At 47.5% G+C, this 20,613-nt stretch overlaps 1 protein-coding gene across 33 annotated transcripts in view; it reads left to right on the forward strand.

Moving 5' to 3' along the window:
* NRXN3 (neurexin 3) overlaps positions 1–20,613 on the forward strand; it is a 1,417,823-nt gene that overhangs the window by 910,475 nt on the left and 486,735 nt on the right. The window contains exon 1 of one of the 33 annotated variants that reach the window (XM_065593461.1): positions 12,150–13,145. The exons of 28 other annotated variants lie outside the window; for them this stretch is intronic. In XM_065593461.1, the coding sequence (XP_065449533.1) occupies positions 12,902–13,145 (244 nt within the window). In that variant the 5' untranslated portion in view covers positions 12,150–12,901. Of the gene's footprint in view, positions 1–12,149; positions 13,146–20,613 lie in introns of those variants that run through there. 4 more of the 33 variants (XM_008170912.4, XM_024107581.3, XM_024107580.3 and 1 more) reach the window with 4 other exon arrangements.

A 20,613-nucleotide genomic window follows, 5' to 3' on the forward strand; every position in this document is an offset into this window, starting at 1 on the left:
CCAAAAATGTGCTAGGTGAGTTACAGACCCAAAGGATGAGAATGGTACATTCTTATAAGTAACGTTCTTAAGCAAATCTTCCAACTGTGGAGCAGCATTGTAATCATAGTGCTTTGATTCAGAAGTAAGGAGGAAAAGGGCTGGATTTTTCACAAGGGCTCGACACCCAAAAGCAGGACCAGATTTTCAAAGAAATCTACTCCCATTTTGAAAATCTTCCCCCAATTGTGGGTGTTGAGCACTTGAAAATCTGGCACTGGGCTCTTGAAGGTCTGACCTCTTATTTCCTAAATGATGGAGCTCCCATTTTTTCCCATGAGAGACTATTCCACAGACAGCATTGGGAAACCTGTCCGGATAGGTTAAATTTTCCTTTTGCTCAGTTTCAATTTGTTACAGCTAGTTAATAATAGCTAAATCAATAGTGATGGTGATTAGTACTATATCAATGCAATTACTTATAGTGGCCACAGAATCATCCAAGTTCCAGATGAAAATGACCTACTGGATCTTATCTAGTCCCTATCAGTGCAAGATTGTTTCATACAGCCTATTCTCCAGTGCTTTGTCCTGTCCAGTTTTAAATCATCAAAGCAATGGGACTTCCAAGACTTACACTTGTTCCCTATATAATTAAGAAATATTTCTCCAGACTCCTTCTGAATTGTCCTTTCGCTTAATTTCATTGTGCTAGTTTGACCCACCCTAAACAATTTTCTCCTTCTTGTTTGTGCTATTCCAATAATGAATCAATTGTTTGATTGAACTACTAAAGTGATTTTTGTGGAGATATGGGAGAGGGAAGTGATCTTTCTCTGTTTGTATTTCAGCCCATTTAGCTTTTCATGCCAGAACTAGAAGAATACCTTTTTGCAATGGACAATGATGCCTGATCAACCAAAGCGGCACTGGGCACCTCTCCTCTGAAGGACCGATCTAAGACACTGGGGTGTTTGTTTTTCAAGTTATAGTGATTTGTTCTGTTACTGCAGAAAACTGTAAAACTTTTTTTCTAAAGGTTTCCTTATGTACTACAGTATTCTACAGTGACTGGTCAAAACACTATTCTGCAGTCGAGTGTTACCGTAGAACATGGGAGCATTTTTTTTAATACATTCAGGAGTATCAAATTGAGTCCTTTTTATCAATAACTCCCTGATACTTCAGTGTGGGGGCTGGTAGCTGGTAAGGAGCATCTCTGCGCTGAGGAAAGTTGTTATACAGCCCACGTGTCTGTCTGTTTAACCTGTCTATTTTAGGGTTTTCTATAGCTAGCGTTGCCATAAGCTCTGTTGTCTGTGCAGGAGAGATCAGAATGCGGAGGTGGAGAGGGCAAATAAGTGGAGAATAGTGGGTCATTGTGAAGGCTGCTCCCCTCTCACTCCTGCCTCGTAGCACTAACTGCGTTTCTGCCCCCATCCAGTAGGAGACACTGATGGATTGGGCCTGGCCCTACTGAGTGCTCACCTTTAGGGGCGGTGAGAGAGTGAAAAAGAGAGAGGGGATGGTGACATCCAATTAAAAATATGCACAAGCCTTCTTATAACACAGAGAAGAGGAAAGGGGATGATCCCAGGTGCACAGGGCTTTTGTGCGACTCATCGAAGTTCAAAAGCAATGGAATGAAACTTGATACTTTTCAAGTGAGCTGCCTCTGGGTGTTACACAGGCATTTCCTTGGGTGGTTTCCCATCTCTCCCTTCTTCTGTGGCAGTCTCTGGTTGACAGAGTTGAAGGAACAGATAAGAGGCAAGAGAAGGAGAAGCCTCTATGTGTGTGTGTGTGTGTGTGTGTGTGTGTGCTTGGCTACTTCAAACAGCATCTGTTGCATCCCTAGCATTAGCTTTTCCCTTGGCTCTGCAACAAGTAGCCCGGGCTTTTTGTCCTTGCTGTTCAATAAGTAGCACGGTTATAGTGGGAACAGTTTATGCCTTATCGGTGAGGGATGGTGTTGCTCGCTCTTTGTTTCCCAATTTTAACAGATGCCTAGAGCTTAAAGCTATCACCTGCTGGACGCTCATGCAAACTGTGGTGTAAGCATTTGCAGCGCCAGTGTGGTTTTGCTGCAGGGTCTTTTTACACACACACACACACACACACACACACACACACACACACACACACACACACACACACACACACACCTTTGTTATGCTCAGATACAGTGGTGGTGGGCAAGGGGAGCATCTAGGATGAGAAAGCAGACGCTTTGTTTGCCTCCGTGTGACTTGCGTGTGCACACACCCTTTGAGTTGCAGTAGGGATGAAGGATTTGATGGGATAGGGAACTGCTGGAGTCTCTTGGGATCTGAAGCATTAGAGAAGCTTGTGCGAACTGGAGCCTGAGTTAGGAGGGTGTGCAGATGTTCTGGAGGAAAAGGAGGTTTTTTAATTTTTTTTTAAGTGGTTCACGTTTCTCCCTTCTATGTTTTCGTTCAGCTTCTCTGCTAGAGACTCAGTGTCCCAGGGATTTCCCTGGTTTGCTGTGAATGGGCCTGGGGTGTATTCAGGTCTATTGGTGGTTTTGCACAGGTGTGTTGTGTGCCCATTTGAAGTCACTGGAAGCTGCAGGATCAGGCTCTACATATTGTAGGGGTACCAGCAGGGAGCAGTTAGTTTTATCCTGGACTGTCTCTAGTCCTATCTTAACCCTAGCGTGACCAAGCTCTACACTCTGCATCTTCTCCTGAGAGATGCACCTGCAGCTCCTGTGACATCATTGCATGATGCCTTCCACATTATAGATGATACCTGGAGATTGTTAGCAGGGCGATAATATGGATTCTCTATAGGCGGGGGTAGGGGAGTATTTTGTTTGAGAGCCCTGCTAGCCACACTATGCTATAGACTCCCCTGCATAGTCAATAACCTGGTGATAACATGGTTGGGGGAGGAGGAGAATTGCTGTCAGCAATGCCCAAGGAGAGTCTGATAGACCCACAGGAACCACATTGTACAATGGTTGTTTCATCTGTTGAGAGCCAAGGGCCGGGGGTGGGGGGAAGAGGGGTTCTTTATATGGCATTATCAGCTGTGCCTATGTGTAGGTTTGCCACAGACAATGCAGCATGTGTCCTGTGAGAGTTAAAAGCAGCCCAACGGCGCTCCCTGCTTTCTCCTTTTGTCCTTCCAATCTTTCGGTTTTGGCTGCTCTGACCTTCTTTCTGTTCATCTTGTGCACACTGACAAGGTATACATCTTAGGAAATTACACCTATCAGCGGCTCCCACATGAACAGCCTGGGCCGCAGGAAACGCTTCACTCTTTGTCTGCCTGGCAGTGAGACACTTGTGTCATTGAAGGATTTTTCTCCCCCTCCCTCTTTTCTTTTCTTTTAATTCTCTTCTTGGCGTCTGGGGAGGCCACAGCAAACACGCGTCACCTGGCAGTTATTGCTGTGAGATGAGCAGGTGATTACAGGCAATAGCCAGGCAAGATGATAGGTGGGAAGAAAGAGGAAAAGCAGAGGGAAGCCTTTGCGGTGTGTCTATTAGGGAGTTCGCTTTTCATTAGCACAGAAGCCAGTTTAAAGGAGCAAAAGCAACAGCTTTTCCAGCTTTTCATTTTTGCGTCAGACAAGGTTTCTTTGAGCTCCAAAGGAAAATAAAAATCTCCTCTCCACTCTTGTGGGTAAAAATGAAAATCATTCCGTTTATTGCAATTGACGTTTTAACCGTCTTTATTCCCACCACTTGCTAATCCAGGCTTTCAGGCACTGTTTAAGTTTCCGAGTTAAAGCTCATCAGAAATAATTTCCTAGCGTTTTCCTCCCAGGCTAAGAAGTCATGACATTAATTTTAATATATCAGAATTAATGTTTAGCACCTGTGTGAAAGGGGCCAGAATGATGGACTTCGGAGACTGAAATCCTCTATTGATCCACAAAAGAGATACAGTCTGAGCTGCGGCAGGCCAAGCATCTTCCAGATGTGTCTTGCCCCAGACTGGAGGGACCATCACTAAGGGTGAGGGCACAAGACTCTACTACCGGCATAGGCAGTGCAACGTCTCCATATAAAAAAGATCCCGTAGACACTGTGGACTAAACTTTTATTGGTGGAAGTTACACTAGGGATGAATTTGCCCCAGTCACCACACAGATCATGCAAATTGCAGAGGTTGTCAGGAAGTCTGCTGCCCCATAGCTGATACTGTCAAGAATAAGGAAAGCTAAGTCCTAAGTACAGACCACAGTTCTTTCCTCATGCTCCATTCAATACTTGGGTTCTGTGCTGAAAGCAAGGGCAATAATTGTTCAATCTCCTAACTGAATCTACCCCACCACAACCATCAGATGTAGAGCAGGGGACAGAATGCAGGCAAGCCATATTCCTACTCCCTTACTTATTCTACCATGTTGCCTGTGTGTGGGGGGGTGGGGGGGGTGGGTGGGTGGATGGGCGGGCGGGGGCAGGGAGAGGGTAATGTGAGGGTAAACCCAGGGCTGAACCTAAGCAAGGCACTTGATACCCCACTCTTTAGCTCCAGTGACATACAGTTTGATTCTGACAGAGGGACTAGATGGAGAGGAAACTCATGGCCCGATTTCTAACCTTTTTCACTACCTTGAGGTCTCACAAATCATATGGCCAGCAAGGCCGGATTTACATTCTAGGCGCAGGGGCTTGGAGCCTCATGCCCGCAGCAGCCAGGAGCTGCGGGGTGCCCCACCACCTGCAGCAGCTCAGAGCTCATAACCACCCGCAGGCACCCTGCCACTTGACTTTTGGGCATCCCACTGCCCAATGCCTCTCTGCCCACAGACACCACCCCCCACTGCCCAGGACTCCCCTCACAGCCCCACCACAAATTTACAGTCCCAAACAGACTGCCCAGTGCCCCACTACATACAGATTGCCCCCCACCATTGCCCCACTGCCCAGAGCCTCCCCCCCTACAAAACTGCCCAGAGACCCACTCTCCCAAGCCCTGCCCCCAGGCCACACTCACCAACCCCACTGGGACAGGACTCTCTCTGCCGGGCTAAGCGAGGAGCGGTCCAGCAGGGCTGCGTATGGCCGTTTCCCTCTCAGCCGGCCCCAGCCCCGCCCCCTGCTGGGACTGGGAGCAGCAAAATTTGAATTTTTAGGTGCTCCTAGAATGCCAGTGCCCCTAGGCACGTGCCAAAATGGGAAATCTGGCCCTGATGGCCAGTAAGACTTGGCCAAAAGGGCTGAGCTCTGCTCTTCAGATTGGCCCAGCACACACATGCCTTCCCAAACAGTGCCAAACAACCAACTTGAACTTTCACTACAGATCAGACCAATCGTCAAACTCAGAATCTTTATCTAAAGTTCATAAACATTTGATTAATTTCTACCCACCTCTGTACTACCTTGTTTCCACCAGGACAGGAAGTGGAAGTAGAGAAATCTCAGGAAAAATTACAGTCATTAGAAGGTTGGATACTTAAAGAACTGAACTTTCCTCTGATTCTAACAGTTACCTTTGCACCTCCTACCACACCGTTTTGCACTTACCCTGGGCTAGCAGTATGGCTTCAACTCAGGGGTAACCAACCCCTGGAGCTGTGATCAGCTGCTGTTTCCCTCCTCAGCCCTGCTTCCCCTTTTACTTACAAAAACATAACTCCACTGGCTTCCTTGAGTTGCTCAATAGTTACTTTGGTGTGAGAGCGGAATCATGCCCCAAGCCTCCATACTGACTGCTTGTGGCAGTCTGTGCACCCAGGCAGTGATGGTAAGATAATGTTATGTTGATGGGAGATTTTTAGCAGGTGTGAATGTAGCTGGCATCCAGAGATGGAACTGGCTGCTTATCCCATTTCTGTGCCTGGGTGTGTTTCTTTCTCCTGAGATGTGGGAGACAGGACAATCCTAAGCATATCTGTAACTTGGTCTTAATGTCTCACTGATGCTAAATTAACATTTTAATGATATTCTGTCCCTCTTTTTTGGGGTGAGGGGGTTGCTTGTTTGTCCTCAAAATAATGGGCCACAAGTTAAACCTTACCCACCCCATTGATTGCATGAGAGTTGCGTTTGTGTGAGAATGAGTAGAATTTGGCCCAGTATTGTTTGTCAGTGTAGCATGTGTTCTTGCGGTCAGAGAGGGAGACAGATGTGCAGTTACCCTGTTCCACCAATGATCTGCGTAGACTGTGATGATACTCTGTCCTGTAAAGCAGTGTTTCTAAAACCTTTTTGGGCTCAGGACCCATTTTTGAATGTATATGGCCTGTCATAACCCAGTACATAGTCTGGGGGGTGGAGACCCTGGAGTGGTTTCAGTCAGGTCCTCGGGCAGGTTGCCAGATTTCTACTGCATTAATAGCCACGGTCACTTAAAAATTAGCCTGATCGGTTTATCAAAACAAAGCTACAATTTATTGAAATAGTTTAAAATAAAGTGGGAGGGGATGTTTGAGGGGTACCTGCAGCATCACTCTCGAGGTTTGGGGGGCAGTGTCACACTCCCTGTCACAGTGGCAGGGCAGCTGGCACAGGCCCAGGACGCAGCACCGGCCCATCAATCAGTGCCTCCCTGCAGGTCTCTTTCCCCCTTTCCAGGGCAGGGAGCAGGGGCCAGGTCCTGTCACCCTTCCAGGCAGGACTCTGAGGCCCTGTGGTGGAGCAGGCAGCCCAGCTGAGAGGTGCTTGGTGGCTCCGCTTACTTTGCGGGCCAGGCTGGTCACCCCACAATGGCAGTTCCTGTGCTGTGGGGCTGATTGGGCATGGCTCTTGGCTCTGGGCGTTGCAACTTCTAGGGTTACAGCGCTGCTCAGGTCTGGCACTGCTCCCCTGAGTTGACCATGCCACCCTTTGAAACATTCTGGTGACCCAATTTTGAGTCCTGACCCACAGGTTGAGAAACCTTGCTGTAAAGGGGTATGGTACTGCTCTGCTTCTGGCAGGCTGATGGGGAGGAGAGGAGCTCTGGTGTTGGGTTTTTCCTTTACTATTTTTTTAAGTCAGTAGGAGACTGACAGCCTTGGAAACCGAAATTCTTGAGTAAAGTACAGAACAGGGACAGCACGACAGCAGCTGTGTCAATGTGCCTCAGTCCTGAGCTGGAGGGACGCTCCTCTAGGGATGAGAGGACACTGCAGCTCCTCGGCCTTCTAGGACTCTAAGAACAAGGGGACAATTTTAATGTGGACACCTGGGCACTAGGGATTCTCTGGGAACAGCTCATTCCCCATGGGGTTCAGAAGAACCACCATTTGGTGAGAACCCTTGGTCACAACCATCCTCAGCTGCATTTGATCCAGGCACCAAGAGGCAAAGGAGTCTATATCCAGTGCTAAGTTCTCTAAAGCATGCAGCCCCATCCCTACCTTGTTTTGTTCAATCCTTTCTATAAAGATCACAACTATAAATTGTTCTTCCCACCCTCTTCTCTATTCACTTTTTAAAAAATGAAGTGGATTATTTTGAACCTTGAGAGACTTATTTTGAGTTTGGGGAGAGGTTTTGAGTCAGTGCCTTTCTATCTGATTCTCTTATCCCAATGATAGAGTAATGAACGGGTTAATGTGTATGTGTCACCACTGGCCTCTGCTCGATGGAATCAGAACTGCTTGACCATGTGTCAGAGACCCAGTTCTGCTAAAGCTAATGGGGGTTCTCCTTTGACTTACAAGCTAGGAGCATGTGCTTTCAGAGTTAGAGGCATTGAGTTTTCTCTGTTGTTGGGAGGTTCTGAGTGACCCTTATGTGCAGCAAAGTGATTGACAGCCATGATCTATTAGAAACTATACAAGTAAGCTAAAGTAAGAACCTCTCCAGAACTAGATACAAATCAGATCCCTTCTGAGGTTCCAAAAGGTGTAACTTTTTTTTTTCATTATTTTTCATTTTTGCAGCTCTTTGTGGATCTGGTCAGCACAGCAAACTGTCACAAGGCAAACTATCTCCATGGTGGTTCCAACCATAGGGAGCCTCTTTCCCTGACACATACATCCCAGTTCTGCAGACACACAAGCATCTGAAATGTTGTGTTCTTACCTGACACAAATTAAACTTATGACATATGAACCTCATTGGATCGTGACTGTGAGAGAGATCACCCCCATTTAAAGAATAATCTCATTTTACAAAACAAATCTCTCATGCACCAAACTCGTATGCATCTGGGGAAACTACAAATCTCCTTTGCAAGTAAATCCCTTGGGAACAGTGCTGTTAAAACTTCCCATTGTAGCGATAAACTTCCTCTTATCACCTAAGATGGGAAAATGCAATTGAAATCTGCCCTCTTCCTGCAATGGTGGTGCTAAATAAATGGGTGGACTGTGAACTACAGAGCAGTAAATACACCCATTGACACCTAATAAAGCAAGGCAGAGTGAAGTTTCAATGCTTTATGGTGTCACCAGAACCCACTGATGTATTTATAGCCGCCTTCACAGTTTTGCCCTTAAACAAAAAATAAAATAAAAATAAAAATAAAAATTGGGCTCTCTCTGCCCCTCTCCTGTTTCCCAAAGGCAACTGGTCCACCAGTTTCTAGCCAAATGGAGATAAAGGGGAGGTGGTTTGCACCTCCCTTATTTGGGGGCAGTCAGGTCCATTGCATCCCCTGACCCAGGGTAGGGGAGTTTTAAGTGATGACCTAACTCTTTGGTGTGTCTCCTGTCCACCCTCCACCTCCCATGCTGTATGCCTACTGCTGCCTAAGTGTGGGGGACTGAGCTTGTGTTAGGGTGGGATGAGAGACAGTTGCAGTGTCTGTGCCCTGTCCTCCTCCCCCTGCAGGCTGTGCCAGCTGCAACAGCCTGGGAGTCAACTGGCACAAATAGGAGCAAGGTCATGGAAAGACAGAGAATAAGGTGGTCCAAGAGAGCATTAAATGGGGATTAACAACAGGAGGAGTATGTTTTACAGAAAGAGGAAGAAGCCTTTCTATTTTTCTACCCCAGCCTTAGGGCAAGCATAGTTGGAGAGAAGAGGGAGAAGAAACTCCCCTGCCGTTTCCCAGAGGTTGTGCCTGTACCTGACGCTAATGCTAGTACAGTTCTTCAAATATGTTCTGCTCCCATGGAAGTTAAGAAGAGTGTTGCCATTGGCTTCTGCAGGAACAGGATCAGGCCCTTAGTTTTTAAAACTTCAAACCTGCCATCACTTGTCATCGAGGGAACTAGTGACCAAGCTTGTAATATGGATAGTTCTGTCTCTTTCTGAACACTAGCCACTGAGAGGAAATGTGGTCATGAAACAGCAGATTTGTATTGTTCTGATCATTGGCTGGATAGTTATTTTAAAATATATTGTCTGTATTTTAGAAATAAGTTGTTTGGTGATGGGCTACATTTTAAAATCTTTTCTGAGAGAATGACTAAATTCCCCACAATCTGACAAGGTGACAAACATTTCAAGATATTGTAATTTGTACTTGATCATACCTTAGAATTGAATGGGTCAGAACTTTGGGGGAAAAGGACTGGGGGCTAGTACCTAACAGGAGACAGGGCTCATAGGCTCTGTAACAACCTCTGAAAGACAGTGTAGTCTAATGGTTAGAACAGAGCTAAGCGTCTTTGCTTCCATTCCCAGTTGTTCCACTGTCTCATTTAACTTCAGTGTGCCTCAGTCTGCATATCTTTGAAATGGGATAATAACCCCCTCATGGGATGTTGTAAGGCTAAATTAATTTATTTGTAACTTAATTAATTTGTTAAGCTTTTCAAGTTCCCTGCATGATTGCTAGATAAATGCAAACTAGAATAGTTCTACTTTCTGGAACACTTCAACCCTCAGTGATGAGTTCCTGACTGCTCTAGCCACTGCTTTAGATAGCTTAAACTAGAAAATAAATTACAAATATGTCACATTAAACTAAAAACTTCAGGTGTGTGGTTCCAGTTGCCCATTCCGAAATGATCATAATGTATCAGGAATGGTTATTCCTCTCAACTGCCTATCAGTGAAGTAGCTCCGAGGTCCATCTAAAAATGCCTTATGTCTGCGCTGTATCAAATCAAAATTGATTTCCAAAAACACTGACTGTGTGATAAATAACTGTGAAATTCGTAGTTTTTCTATAAGTTGAGTAGGTTTCTGGTTGTTTGTGCACCCCTCCCCAAGACAACAGAATGCAAGTTCTCAGACACACAGAGGTTCCCTTTATTTATGAGCCAGGGGTGGTGATTAATAATGATGCTATTGGGAAGCAGTGGGGTTTAGTGGTTAGGGCTCCCAAATGGGAGTCTGGAGACCTTGGCTCTATTTCTAGGTCTGCCACAGATGCACTGAATGACCTTGTGCAAATCTCTTCACCTGTCTGCCTCAGCTTCCCCATGTTAAATGGAGATATTTGTAATGCAAATTGCTATGCAGTTTAAGCTCTGAGTGAAGAGTGCTGTACGTACTGAATAGCATTCGTATTTATGAAAGGCAAAATCTGACCATTTGGCTAAGGTTCTGACTCCCTGAGGGTTCAGTGCAAACACACCGGTTTGGACTCAGCCCACTGTTGCAGAAACATAACAAACAACATTCTATAAAACAATGTAGAGGTTTAATGAGCACAGTGATTCTAGGTTGCCACATGGCTCTGATGTAAGATGCTAGTTGAAGGCAAATAAGCCTTTATCTAGCAGAATATCCGAAAGCTGGGAAGATACTTCCAGTTAATAAAGGGCGTTGTTATGTGCTTATGCACTGTGCTTAAAGCTGCTGGGGGGAGAGCCTTCTGCTCTGCATCTGCAGTAGATTGGATCTGTACATTCCTCCAACTAATTTCAAATCACAGCAGAAAACACATTTCCCCACATAACAGCCTGCCCGTGGTAATTTCACTCCCCCCCTCTGCTACTGTTGCGAACTCTAGATCTCTTCAAAGCATTTTGATGCAGCGTTATTGCTTCCTATAGCGTTCCTACAAAGTTAGATTGCATGGCCCGCGCTCCAAAGAGTTCCTATCCGCCCAGTCACTGGTGCATCATTCCTGAGCTGTGCATACCCTCGGTGAGATCCGATTGAAGAAGAGCCGGTATAAACCTCCTCCCTGTGTTACAGATGGCCACACCATTTGGCAGTATCTCTCCCCTCCCCTTTTCTTTTCTCTCCCTTTCCCCCCTCCCCTTCGCTGCTGGCACATTGTTGATGCCAAACAAACGGGGGCAGAGAGGGGAGAGAATTTCTCTCCTTTTGATCGGAAGGCTGCGTATTGAGAGCACCGACGAGGCTGAGGAATCTTGCCGGCTCCCACTCTCCGTATTGGAGTTTCAGAGAAAAGGCTTTCCCCCTCCTTTCCTCCTGCTTTGCTCTCAGCTCTTTCCCCCGTGTTAGAAAGATGCCTCGTTTCTTTCTTCCTCCACGCAGTGGCTGGGGTACAAATACTGTAATTCTATTTCAAAGCCCTTCGAAAAGGGATGAGATGGGGTTGGAATGTGCCCAGGTGCCCGGTGGGGCTCGGGAATGTCAGATCATCTCTCCCCTGTGTATCTATAGACCAGGCGGACTAACACGGCTGCTACTCTCCACCCTGATTTCACCCCAGGAGGACGGACACACACACACAGCCCGATTTCTAACAGATTTGCTAAGTACCTGCAGCTCCCACGGACTTCAGTTGGAGTTGTAGGTGCTCAGCAGGTCTGAAAATCAGGCTCCCAACTACGTTTGTGTGGTTCGACTCTATTTGCCTCTATTTATACTGAAGCTCCGCGAATGCTGGAGACTGTGGTGACAGGTGCATTAACAATTAGACAGACAGATGAGAGGATGTGCTATCCAAGAACCATCCTTTTAAACGTGGAGGTTCTGAGGCGGAAAGGTCTGGGTCAGTGTCCGCAATTGATTTTCTTCCTATGCCTGCAGGGGATTGGCTTTTGGGTTTTGTTTCATGACTTTTGTCTCGATTTATTTTTATTGTGTATTTGTTTGCAGTCATAGATGGACTTCAGGGAACAATCCTGCATTGGCCCTAGTGAGGCAAGTTGTGACTTACATTATGATTTCAGTATAAGAAAAATAGCTGTTAAAGAAGCATCGTTAGCCAGAGTAGATTCCAGGAAGAGAGAGGGAGGGAGGGAACGAGAGTGAGTGAGAGAAAGATGTATATGAATGGAGGGGGTGGGACGTCAGCCCCCTACTCCAACCCCTCCTTTCTCATGAACCAGCCATTGCCTCTGCAGAGTGTTTGGGCTTCACTGATTCGCTCTCTGGAGTGAGCCTATTTGCGTGCGGCTCGCCCATTTGTGAATTTGGCTCCCTAAGTCCTCTCTTCACTTCACCTGGGCTTCCTGGTTGCCTTCACTTAGTGAGCTGCCCCCTGAGCATCCTGCTCCACCTAAGGCTCTCTGTCTCTCCTGTGGATTCTGGACTTTCCTCTTCCCCTGCTCTTTTCCTCTTCGCTCTGTCTCTCTCTCTCACTGAGTTCCCTGCCGCCTGGATCCAGAGGAAGGAGGATAACCATCCAGATTTGTGTGTGTGCGCCTAGCAATTCTGCATTGCAACACTTGCTAGTGGAGAAGCAACCCCTTTTAATTGGGATAAAAAAAATTCAAAAACCTTCCCAGGGTCTCTGGCTATTTTTTCTTTTGCCCCTCTCCTGTTAAGTGAGAGGCAAGGATCACAGACAGGGAAAGTCATCTATGATCCTGGAGGAACCTGACAAGTGAAAGATCCAGGATCCTTCTTCCTGACATGTGTGGCTTTCCTGATCCCTCCTGGCGGTTTGGTGCAGCAGCGGGGTTCCTGGCACAGTAGAGCCAGCCCTGGGAAACATCGACCTTTAATTTTTGCGTGTAGTTGTTTATTAACCTTCCCCCCACACCCCATTCTCCTCCCTCCCATCCCCTCCCAGCGCACACACGCTCCCACCTTGGAAGTGACTCTCCCTTCTGCTAGGATGGGCCCCTTGACATCATGAACCGTATTCTGTCTTCCCGGCTGGAATTCAAACTACCCGTCTGTAGGTGCCCAGTGCATTGACCATGCACCTGAGAATAGACCCCAGCATCTGCCCAGGACGCTACCCCGCCTGGACCCTGTGGATGTGCTCCCTCTTTTGGGGATGTATCGTCAGCTCGGGTTGGAGTTCCTCTAACGTGGCTTCTTCTGCTTCCTCTTCCTCGTCTGTGGCTCAGACTCAGCATGAGCATCATTTCCACGGCAGCAAGCACCACTCTGTGCCTATTTCTATCTACCGCTCGCCTGTCTCCCTACGAGGAGGACACGGTGGGTTTTCACTGTTTCCTTCTAACCTTTTTCTTCAGAACAGCTGTAGCATGCAGGGGAGGGGGGCTTGAGAACAGAATTTGACTTTCTCTTGCGGGGGTGATTTTTCTCTCCCCTCCTCCAATCCCCTTTTATTTACCTCTATCACCCTCCTCGTCCTCCCCCCCCCCCGCTTTTATGAAAAACCTCCTTAAAACTGCCAACTTCTTCAGGCAGATCAGAGCTGTCCCGCATTGGGGGGTTAACCCTCGGCTGCCCAGCCGTGAGCCCCACTCCCAGGCTGGGAAGCCGGAGGGACTTACCGCTAGCGGCGTCAGGGCTGTGAGAACAGTCCCACGCAGCTTGTCACCCAGCGATTGGGGCTGGGAGTGAAATTGACCCGGCCGCTCTTCTTGCGGAGTGTGCTGGTGGGGCTGGGTCCTGGGGAGCCGGAGCCTGTGGTGGTGGTGGTATCAGTGTGCGTTGGGAAGCCTAATGTTTGACAGCGGATCTTCCTGAAATCCGAGAGCTCGCTGGTCATGTACTGCGACTATGCCTCCATTGATGCTGAAGTGGGAAGCTTGGATCATGACTCTGCATGGGTCTGCATGAGCAGGCTCCATTTACCCTGCTCTAGGTTAGGACATGCTGGTCCCATGGCGCGCGCGTGTGTTGTGTCACACACCCCCTCTCTTCAGGGAAACAGATTGATATTTCGAATCCATGTGTGTTTGGAGGTGAGCTGTGTGTGTGTTGGGTGTGGACATAGTCACACATTCTGACGGGCAGAGGGGGGACAGGGTCAATTTACGTGTACCTATCTCTGGCCATATGCTATGTCATCGGACACCGTCTCCATAAAACGGCAGCTAGTTAAGGTCTGAGGGCTGTACTTGGTGTAGCAAGTTAGAAGGGGATGATAGTTTACCCCGGGCGGGGCGGTACAGCGTGGGTGATGTACAGTAGCCCCCATAGCAGAGGGTCTTCTCCGGAGACATGCCCTAACCCTCTCTGGTGTGTTTAGGACCTGGATTACTGCATGTCCCCTTTCCCCACTGCACGCTAGCCCTGAGCGCTGGGGAGAGTGTCAGAGAAGCTACACAAAAAGGGGGGGGGGGGATGCCAGCACTGGCTGGCGCTCGCTCGCTGTCTCTCAATTTTATTTGATGAAGTTGTCAAGCAGCTGGGGGCTTATAAAGGGAAACGCTTGCTCTTGATGCTGGGTTCTCGCTGATCCCTGCTGTGCCTGGTATTGGCTCCCTGAAAAACCCGGGGAGAGGCAATAATAGGAACTGTATTTAAATGCAGCCCGGCAGAGCGAGCGGGGGAGGAGGGAGAACTGGGGCAGGAAAGAAGGCGAGAGCAGCGCGGTGAAAGGGGGAGGCAGAGTTGCTTGGACAGTCCTGTGCTCCCTGGCGTGCTGAGCAATGCTGAGCTGGTGTAAACCTGCCGGGCAGGGGGACTGTGTGTGCTGCTCCCGGTTTCCCTGCGGTTCCCGGGGGAGGGTTAAACGAGAGTGCTGGAATGCGAGCAGAGCTGGATTCCGTGGCAGCCGTGCGCTCTGCTCTGCTGTAACTGCTCCCCCTTGCCCTGATGAGGGGCGTTAGCCTGGCCGGGGCTAGTTAAGCGGCTTCTTCCCCGCTCCCACCCCAGCGCACCTTTCCCTCCCCTGCGGCAAGTGCTCAGCGCCCTCTAAACCTGCCTGCCTGTTTGCACTCGGCTGCCTCCAAGCAGCGAGGATTTCGGCAGTGGACAGGGAGCCCCAGGCAGCTGAGTGCCTGGCCTTTTGGAAAGAGTTTCTCCAGAGTTGCAGCTAGTGTGACCAGATAGCAATTGTGAAAAATCAGGACAGGGGGTGGGAGGTAATAAAGCCCATATTAAAAAAAAGCCCCAAATATCGGGACTGTCCCTATAAAATCAGGACATCTGGTCACCCTAGTTGCAGCTGAAAGTTGCAGACCCATTGCAGGGCATCAAGGTGTGAATTCCAGGCTCTTTAGCATCTTACCTCTACCAAGGCCAAGGCAGTGCTGGCATATTGCTGAAGGCTGGGAAATGACCGGAGCACCAGCAATGCTTGTGTCACTGCCATCCCTTCCTTCACTGTGTGTTCCCAAATTTCCACCCCTTGCTCCACCCAGGCTCTGTTTATTTGATTGTGAGCTCTTCGGGATAGGGACTGCCGACTGTTCTGTTTGTACAGTGCTAGCACAGTGGGGCCCCCTTCTTGGCTGGTCCTTAGGCACTACCATAATAAACATGGTTAATAATAATAATAATAAACTCTCACCTGAAGTTCAGTGGATGGAGTTCAATAGGTGGCATTGATTGGCTTTATGTGCATTGTCTAGATATGCTTTCCTTCAATTTTGAGGCTGATGATGAAAGTGATGAGAGAACTAGCAGCATTTTTTTTAACCTACCCATATCTACAGATCTGGCTATGCACCATCCTGACCTGCAACACCACTGTGTTTTCAATCCCGAATCCCCACATAATGGCAGCTTAGCCCTGTTATGTAGCATCCCCTGCTATTCCCATTCTTCCCACTACAGCTCTCCCAATGCATCTCTGACCTGCAGCACTCCCAGCTATTCTATTCTCGCACCTTGTATACAGCTCTGCCAGTGTGCCCTCTTCTATCCCAGTCTTGATCCCTACCACAGCTCTGCTCGTGCTCAGTCCTGACCCTTTGCATCCCCGTCTCTTCTAGTCACTGGCTTCCCTTCCCTCCAACCCAGTCTGCCCAACAGCTGTAACAGGTACCCTGCCCCTCCTGATTCAGAGCATCCTGTGGTCAGGGGCGCTGGAACAATTTGTATAGTGGGGGTGCTGAGAACCATTGAACCAAACTGTAAACCCTGTATATGATGGAATCCACTTCAAGCCAGGGGTAGCACCCCTAGTTCCAGCACCTATGCCTGTGCTCTTTGTCCTCTAGCCCTACCTTTTCAGCTGAATGTGTGTCAGTTTCTGCGGAGGAGGAGGAGAAGTTTGGTTCATAGACCACCTGTGAGTGAGGATTTAACATATGGAGCAAAATGTTTTATTGGGTAGCTCTGAAATAAGGTGGCAGGGAATGGTCCATGAGGATGTAAATAGCCTCCTTTTTGCTCTAGATCTGGCACTGTTAGCCCTCACCCCTTCTTCTAGCTTCACCACCTCCCCAAACGCCAGCAAATCCAGTGGAAGATAAAAGCTGTCCTCAGCTTCATTCAGGGACCTGGGGTATTTTCCTTGCTTCCTCATTGCAGTAACAAGGCAAGGGAAGTGGAGGGCTCTGTGAGCTGATGCCAACACATGAGCCAGCCTGAGATTCCCCCACCCCCCTAATCGTGCCATACAGGAAGGTTGGCATGGAACCCCCTCTGGGAATGAGCAAGAGTGAGAGAGGAGAAAGGGACCATGAAGACAGCTGGTCTTTTACCAAAACACAGGCTTGGTTTATATCTGTGTTGTTCTTTCATGTTGTACGATAGAGGCACTTAGAATTTGGACCTGTGACAGCTTTGCAGAGTCAGAACTCAGGGAGGCGGGGTGTGTGTGTGCATGTGTGTGAAAAGAGGCTGTCTGTGTTTACTGGGATTTTGATTTCTTCTTTGGTGGATGAAACTAAAGGGCCTGATCCTGATCCCATTGAAATCGATAGTTGGGGCAGGCTCAGGCCTCAAATCCCCAAGTGGTTTAGCCCTTCAGAGCCTTTCCATCCCTGGTGCCTCATCTGTACTGCCTAAACCAAGCTGTGACTATCCAGAGGGCAGTTTTAGAAGGAACTTGATCTCCTCATCCTCTTCTGAGTCACTTATGCATCTCAGTCGTTGTATGCATATACAACTAACAGATATCAGAAACTGTTAATCAGTGTGGAAAACCTCTGTCCCATAGGAGGCAGCCATCGTAGTGTATAGCTCTCTAGATAAATGAATAGATACCCCCCTATGCCTTTCTTTGGGGCTGCTTTTGGATTTCCACAGAAATCAGTGGCAAAACTTCCATTGACTTCAGTGTTGCAGGATGGAGACCTGAGCTGGCAGTTTGCTCAGTGCCAGTATTGTAAGGGTTTCCAAGATGCTGCTTTTCCACATTCCTAGCTGCAACCTGTGAATGCTGAAACTTGGAACAGCATAGTATATAGGGGAGCTGGTCTCTGTATAATGATTCTCTGCACCACGTGCACACCCGTGTCAGCAGGTGAGCAAACAAAGGTTTGCATAGAAGAACAATGCCAAGCAAAGCCAGTTCTACAGGTAGGGGGAAATCCCCCATTCTGTGTGTGGACCTTCCAAAGCAGAGTGGGATCTCTGTCGTGAGGGAAAGCCATACAACTCCAGCTGCTGCAGAAGGGACTTCTGGGACCTAGCTTTTGAGACAGGAAAAGAAGTCCATAGTGCAGCTAAGTTTTGGGTCGGTTCATCTGCAACCCAGATAGGGCAAGGTTTCATCCACTCCAGAACAGCTAATGGGGGGGCCCCCCTATAAAGCTACTTAGCCCCCTGCTGGGTCAGCTGCTTTCCCAAAGCCTGCACCAGTGGCTTGCCAGTCCCTTGCTCTGTTTTTTTCTTTGCCTGCACTAGGCAGCTGTATAATGCCTGCCACTGGTTGACAGATAAAATAAGATTTGTATGTATTTTGTTTTAGTGAAGAATTAATTAATTCGGATTGTCCTTTTCTCCCTCCAGCCATATTTTTCTCTCCCCCTCCTCAGCAAATGGGGGGCGTGCAGAGCTGTTGCGTGACACCATGTGCGGGAGGGCCAGGCCCTCGGATCTGCTCAGCAGGGGTGGCTGGGGAAGAGGCAGTGTTTTGTACCTTGCAAGGACCAGGCTTGTTCAAGCTGTAAAGCGAGTCACAGTGAAATGCGAGGGCTTCTTGTGAGGATTGGCAGCGAGGAGTCACCATAACTTGTAGGTGGCAACTCGGAGACCTTAGTCACTTCTCACAAGTCCTGTCATTTATAGTCCCCTTACATGAAGCATTTATGAGGGTTGTAACATTGCTAATTTCTTTTTTTCAGTTGGTGAGTGAAAACTCGTGTTTGTGCAAATGAGGAACTAATCCTGAATCAGTGCTGTGCAAACTTCCCACACAGCTCTGCCAATGCACCCCAATTCTGACCTACACTTCCTACTATTCTAGTTCTAGCTTCTCCTCCAGTTCTGCTAATGAAAATTCTGCTAGTACTGTCCCTACTGCCTTCCCCATACAATTCAGCCAGTGACTTGGTTCCTAATCCATAGCATCTGACGTGTTCCCCTGTAGTGTCCAGTGCCTTTATCCACTGAACACTCACAGAAATGCCAGATCTGCAGTCCCCGAAGGACTAATGTACACACCAGTTTGTATGACTAACTCAGGATCAGCCCCAGCTTAATATAACAGCCCTGAGAGATATTCATAGTGAAAACCACAAGTTTATTATTATACATTGCCACCTGAATCTTGAATGAGTGAGAATATTGAATACAAATGGCTACATCTAAAACAAAATCATAACATGCTTTCTAGAGACTAAACTTAACAGGTAAACTTCTTGTCTAAAGAAGTTTTATTTCACCCAATGTCTTCTGCAGCCTTTCAACCGAGGTTGGTTGAGATCCCATTTTCATGAATGTAAACACACTGCCAGTTTACTTATGTACAGGATAAAAGGGTGTCCTCTTTGCCTTCTTATATCCCTAAAGTTCACTGTCTGTACCCAGAGTCAGGATAACCTTCCCCCAACGCTCATGGCTTATTTTTCCTGTGTGCTGCTTTCCTGTTGGTTTCACATTTCTCTGCTGTCTTTGTATGTAAATAGACATTCACTGTGTTAGCTTAAAGTGCTTAATTTACACCCGACAGAGACAGGTGAATAACCTCTCTTGTCTGACAGAAAACCTGTTGGCCTGCCGTGCCTGTAAAACATATTTTCAGTAAATCTACATAACTCCTTATATGTATCTGTACATACATCTCACAATGATATTAATGACCACTGGAACCGACACTCATTTAAGACTCACATGACATTCCTTGGTGAACGAGAATGTACCTACCAGAATCAGGACATTCCTGTAACCCCTTTGCCAGTTGGCATTAAGGGGTTCCTGAGTCACAGTACCAAGCAAAAAAACTTAAGGTGCTGCTAGGACCAGATGGTATTGTTTTAGTAAATGACCTTCCGCGCTCTGAGTTAATTCTGAAATATTACTCCATCATGGTGCTAGGGGGCGCTGTGCTCCTGGAGGTGCCCCCTTTCAGAGGAGACATACAAAGTTTCTGTTCCTGAGGCCAGGTCTACACTAACCCCCTAATTCGAACTAAGGTACGCAACTTCAGCTACGTGAATAACGTAGCTGAAGTTCGAAGTACCTTAGTTCGAACTTACCTCGGTCCACACGCGGCAGGCAGGCTCCCCCGTCGACTCCACGGTACTCCTCTCGCCGAGCTGGAGTACCGCAGTCGACGGCGAGCACTTCCGGGTTCGACTTATCGCGTCCAGACAAGACGCGATAAGTCGAACCCAGAAGTTGGATCGCTCGCCGCCGAACTACCGGGTAAGTGTAGACAAAGCCTTAGTCTTATTAAAAATCATGTGGCACACTTTGCAAGAGCGAGGTGTGTTAGTCCTGAGTCATCATTAAGTCAGGGCTTTCTTCCTCCCTATATTTCCCGCTGAGTTAGCTGGTGGGTTCTTCTTCATGCTATCTTCTCTGCTTTTTATCAGTGTTGCTCTGAGCTGTGAAACAGCTGCTATGTTTCATACCAGAGATGGCTATGTTTCAAAGATAGGTAATACTGGTGTGTAGTTTGTTTATCAGTTTTAGGTTGTAAAACAGTTTTCTGCTACTTTGGAAGATACTTACACTCACACTATACAATCATTATCATTACAAAAATAAAATGACAATCTTTTTAACATTCCTATGTTAGTCGTCATTTTCTCTTCCACTGTAACTAATTACTAAAGGAAATTTTGTTAGTCATCAGCCAGCTTTTGCTCTTTTTTTTTTTTTTTTCTTGTTCCTTCATCCTGCTACAGTGGCATCAAAATACGTAAGCAATGTTATGATTGTCACCATAATAACATGTTGTGATGCCATAAGCACTGTAGTCCACACTCCACTGTAGCTTCAAGCGGGCGCTGGTATGGGAGAGAGTCATCTCTTGCTGGAACATTTAAAAGTGTAAGGTATTCATCTGGTGGCGGTGGTGGAAGCCCCATAGCTTGAGTAAATTAACACAGAATTGATCAAAGCACAGGGGAATATACTGCAATACTGAATATTCTGTCTTGGCTGGGAAGTGGACTGGATAGGAGCTATTGCATCTTTTTCCATTTACACTCATTATGATGTTACGGGGACTTGCTTTCTGCTTAAATTGTGCTGGGTATCAGTCCTGCACTGGCAGAGAGGTGGACTGGAAGATCTAATAGATCTTTTCCATTTCTAGCTTCTGTGAATATTAAATTTGAAGTAGAGGAAGGATGGTCTTCAAGTTTACAGT

This window comes from Chrysemys picta, chromosome 4, assembly GCF_011386835.1.
Source record: "Chrysemys picta bellii isolate R12L10 chromosome 4, ASM1138683v2, whole genome shotgun sequence".
Classification (NCBI taxonomy): Eukaryota; Metazoa; Chordata; order Testudines; family Emydidae; genus Chrysemys; species Chrysemys picta.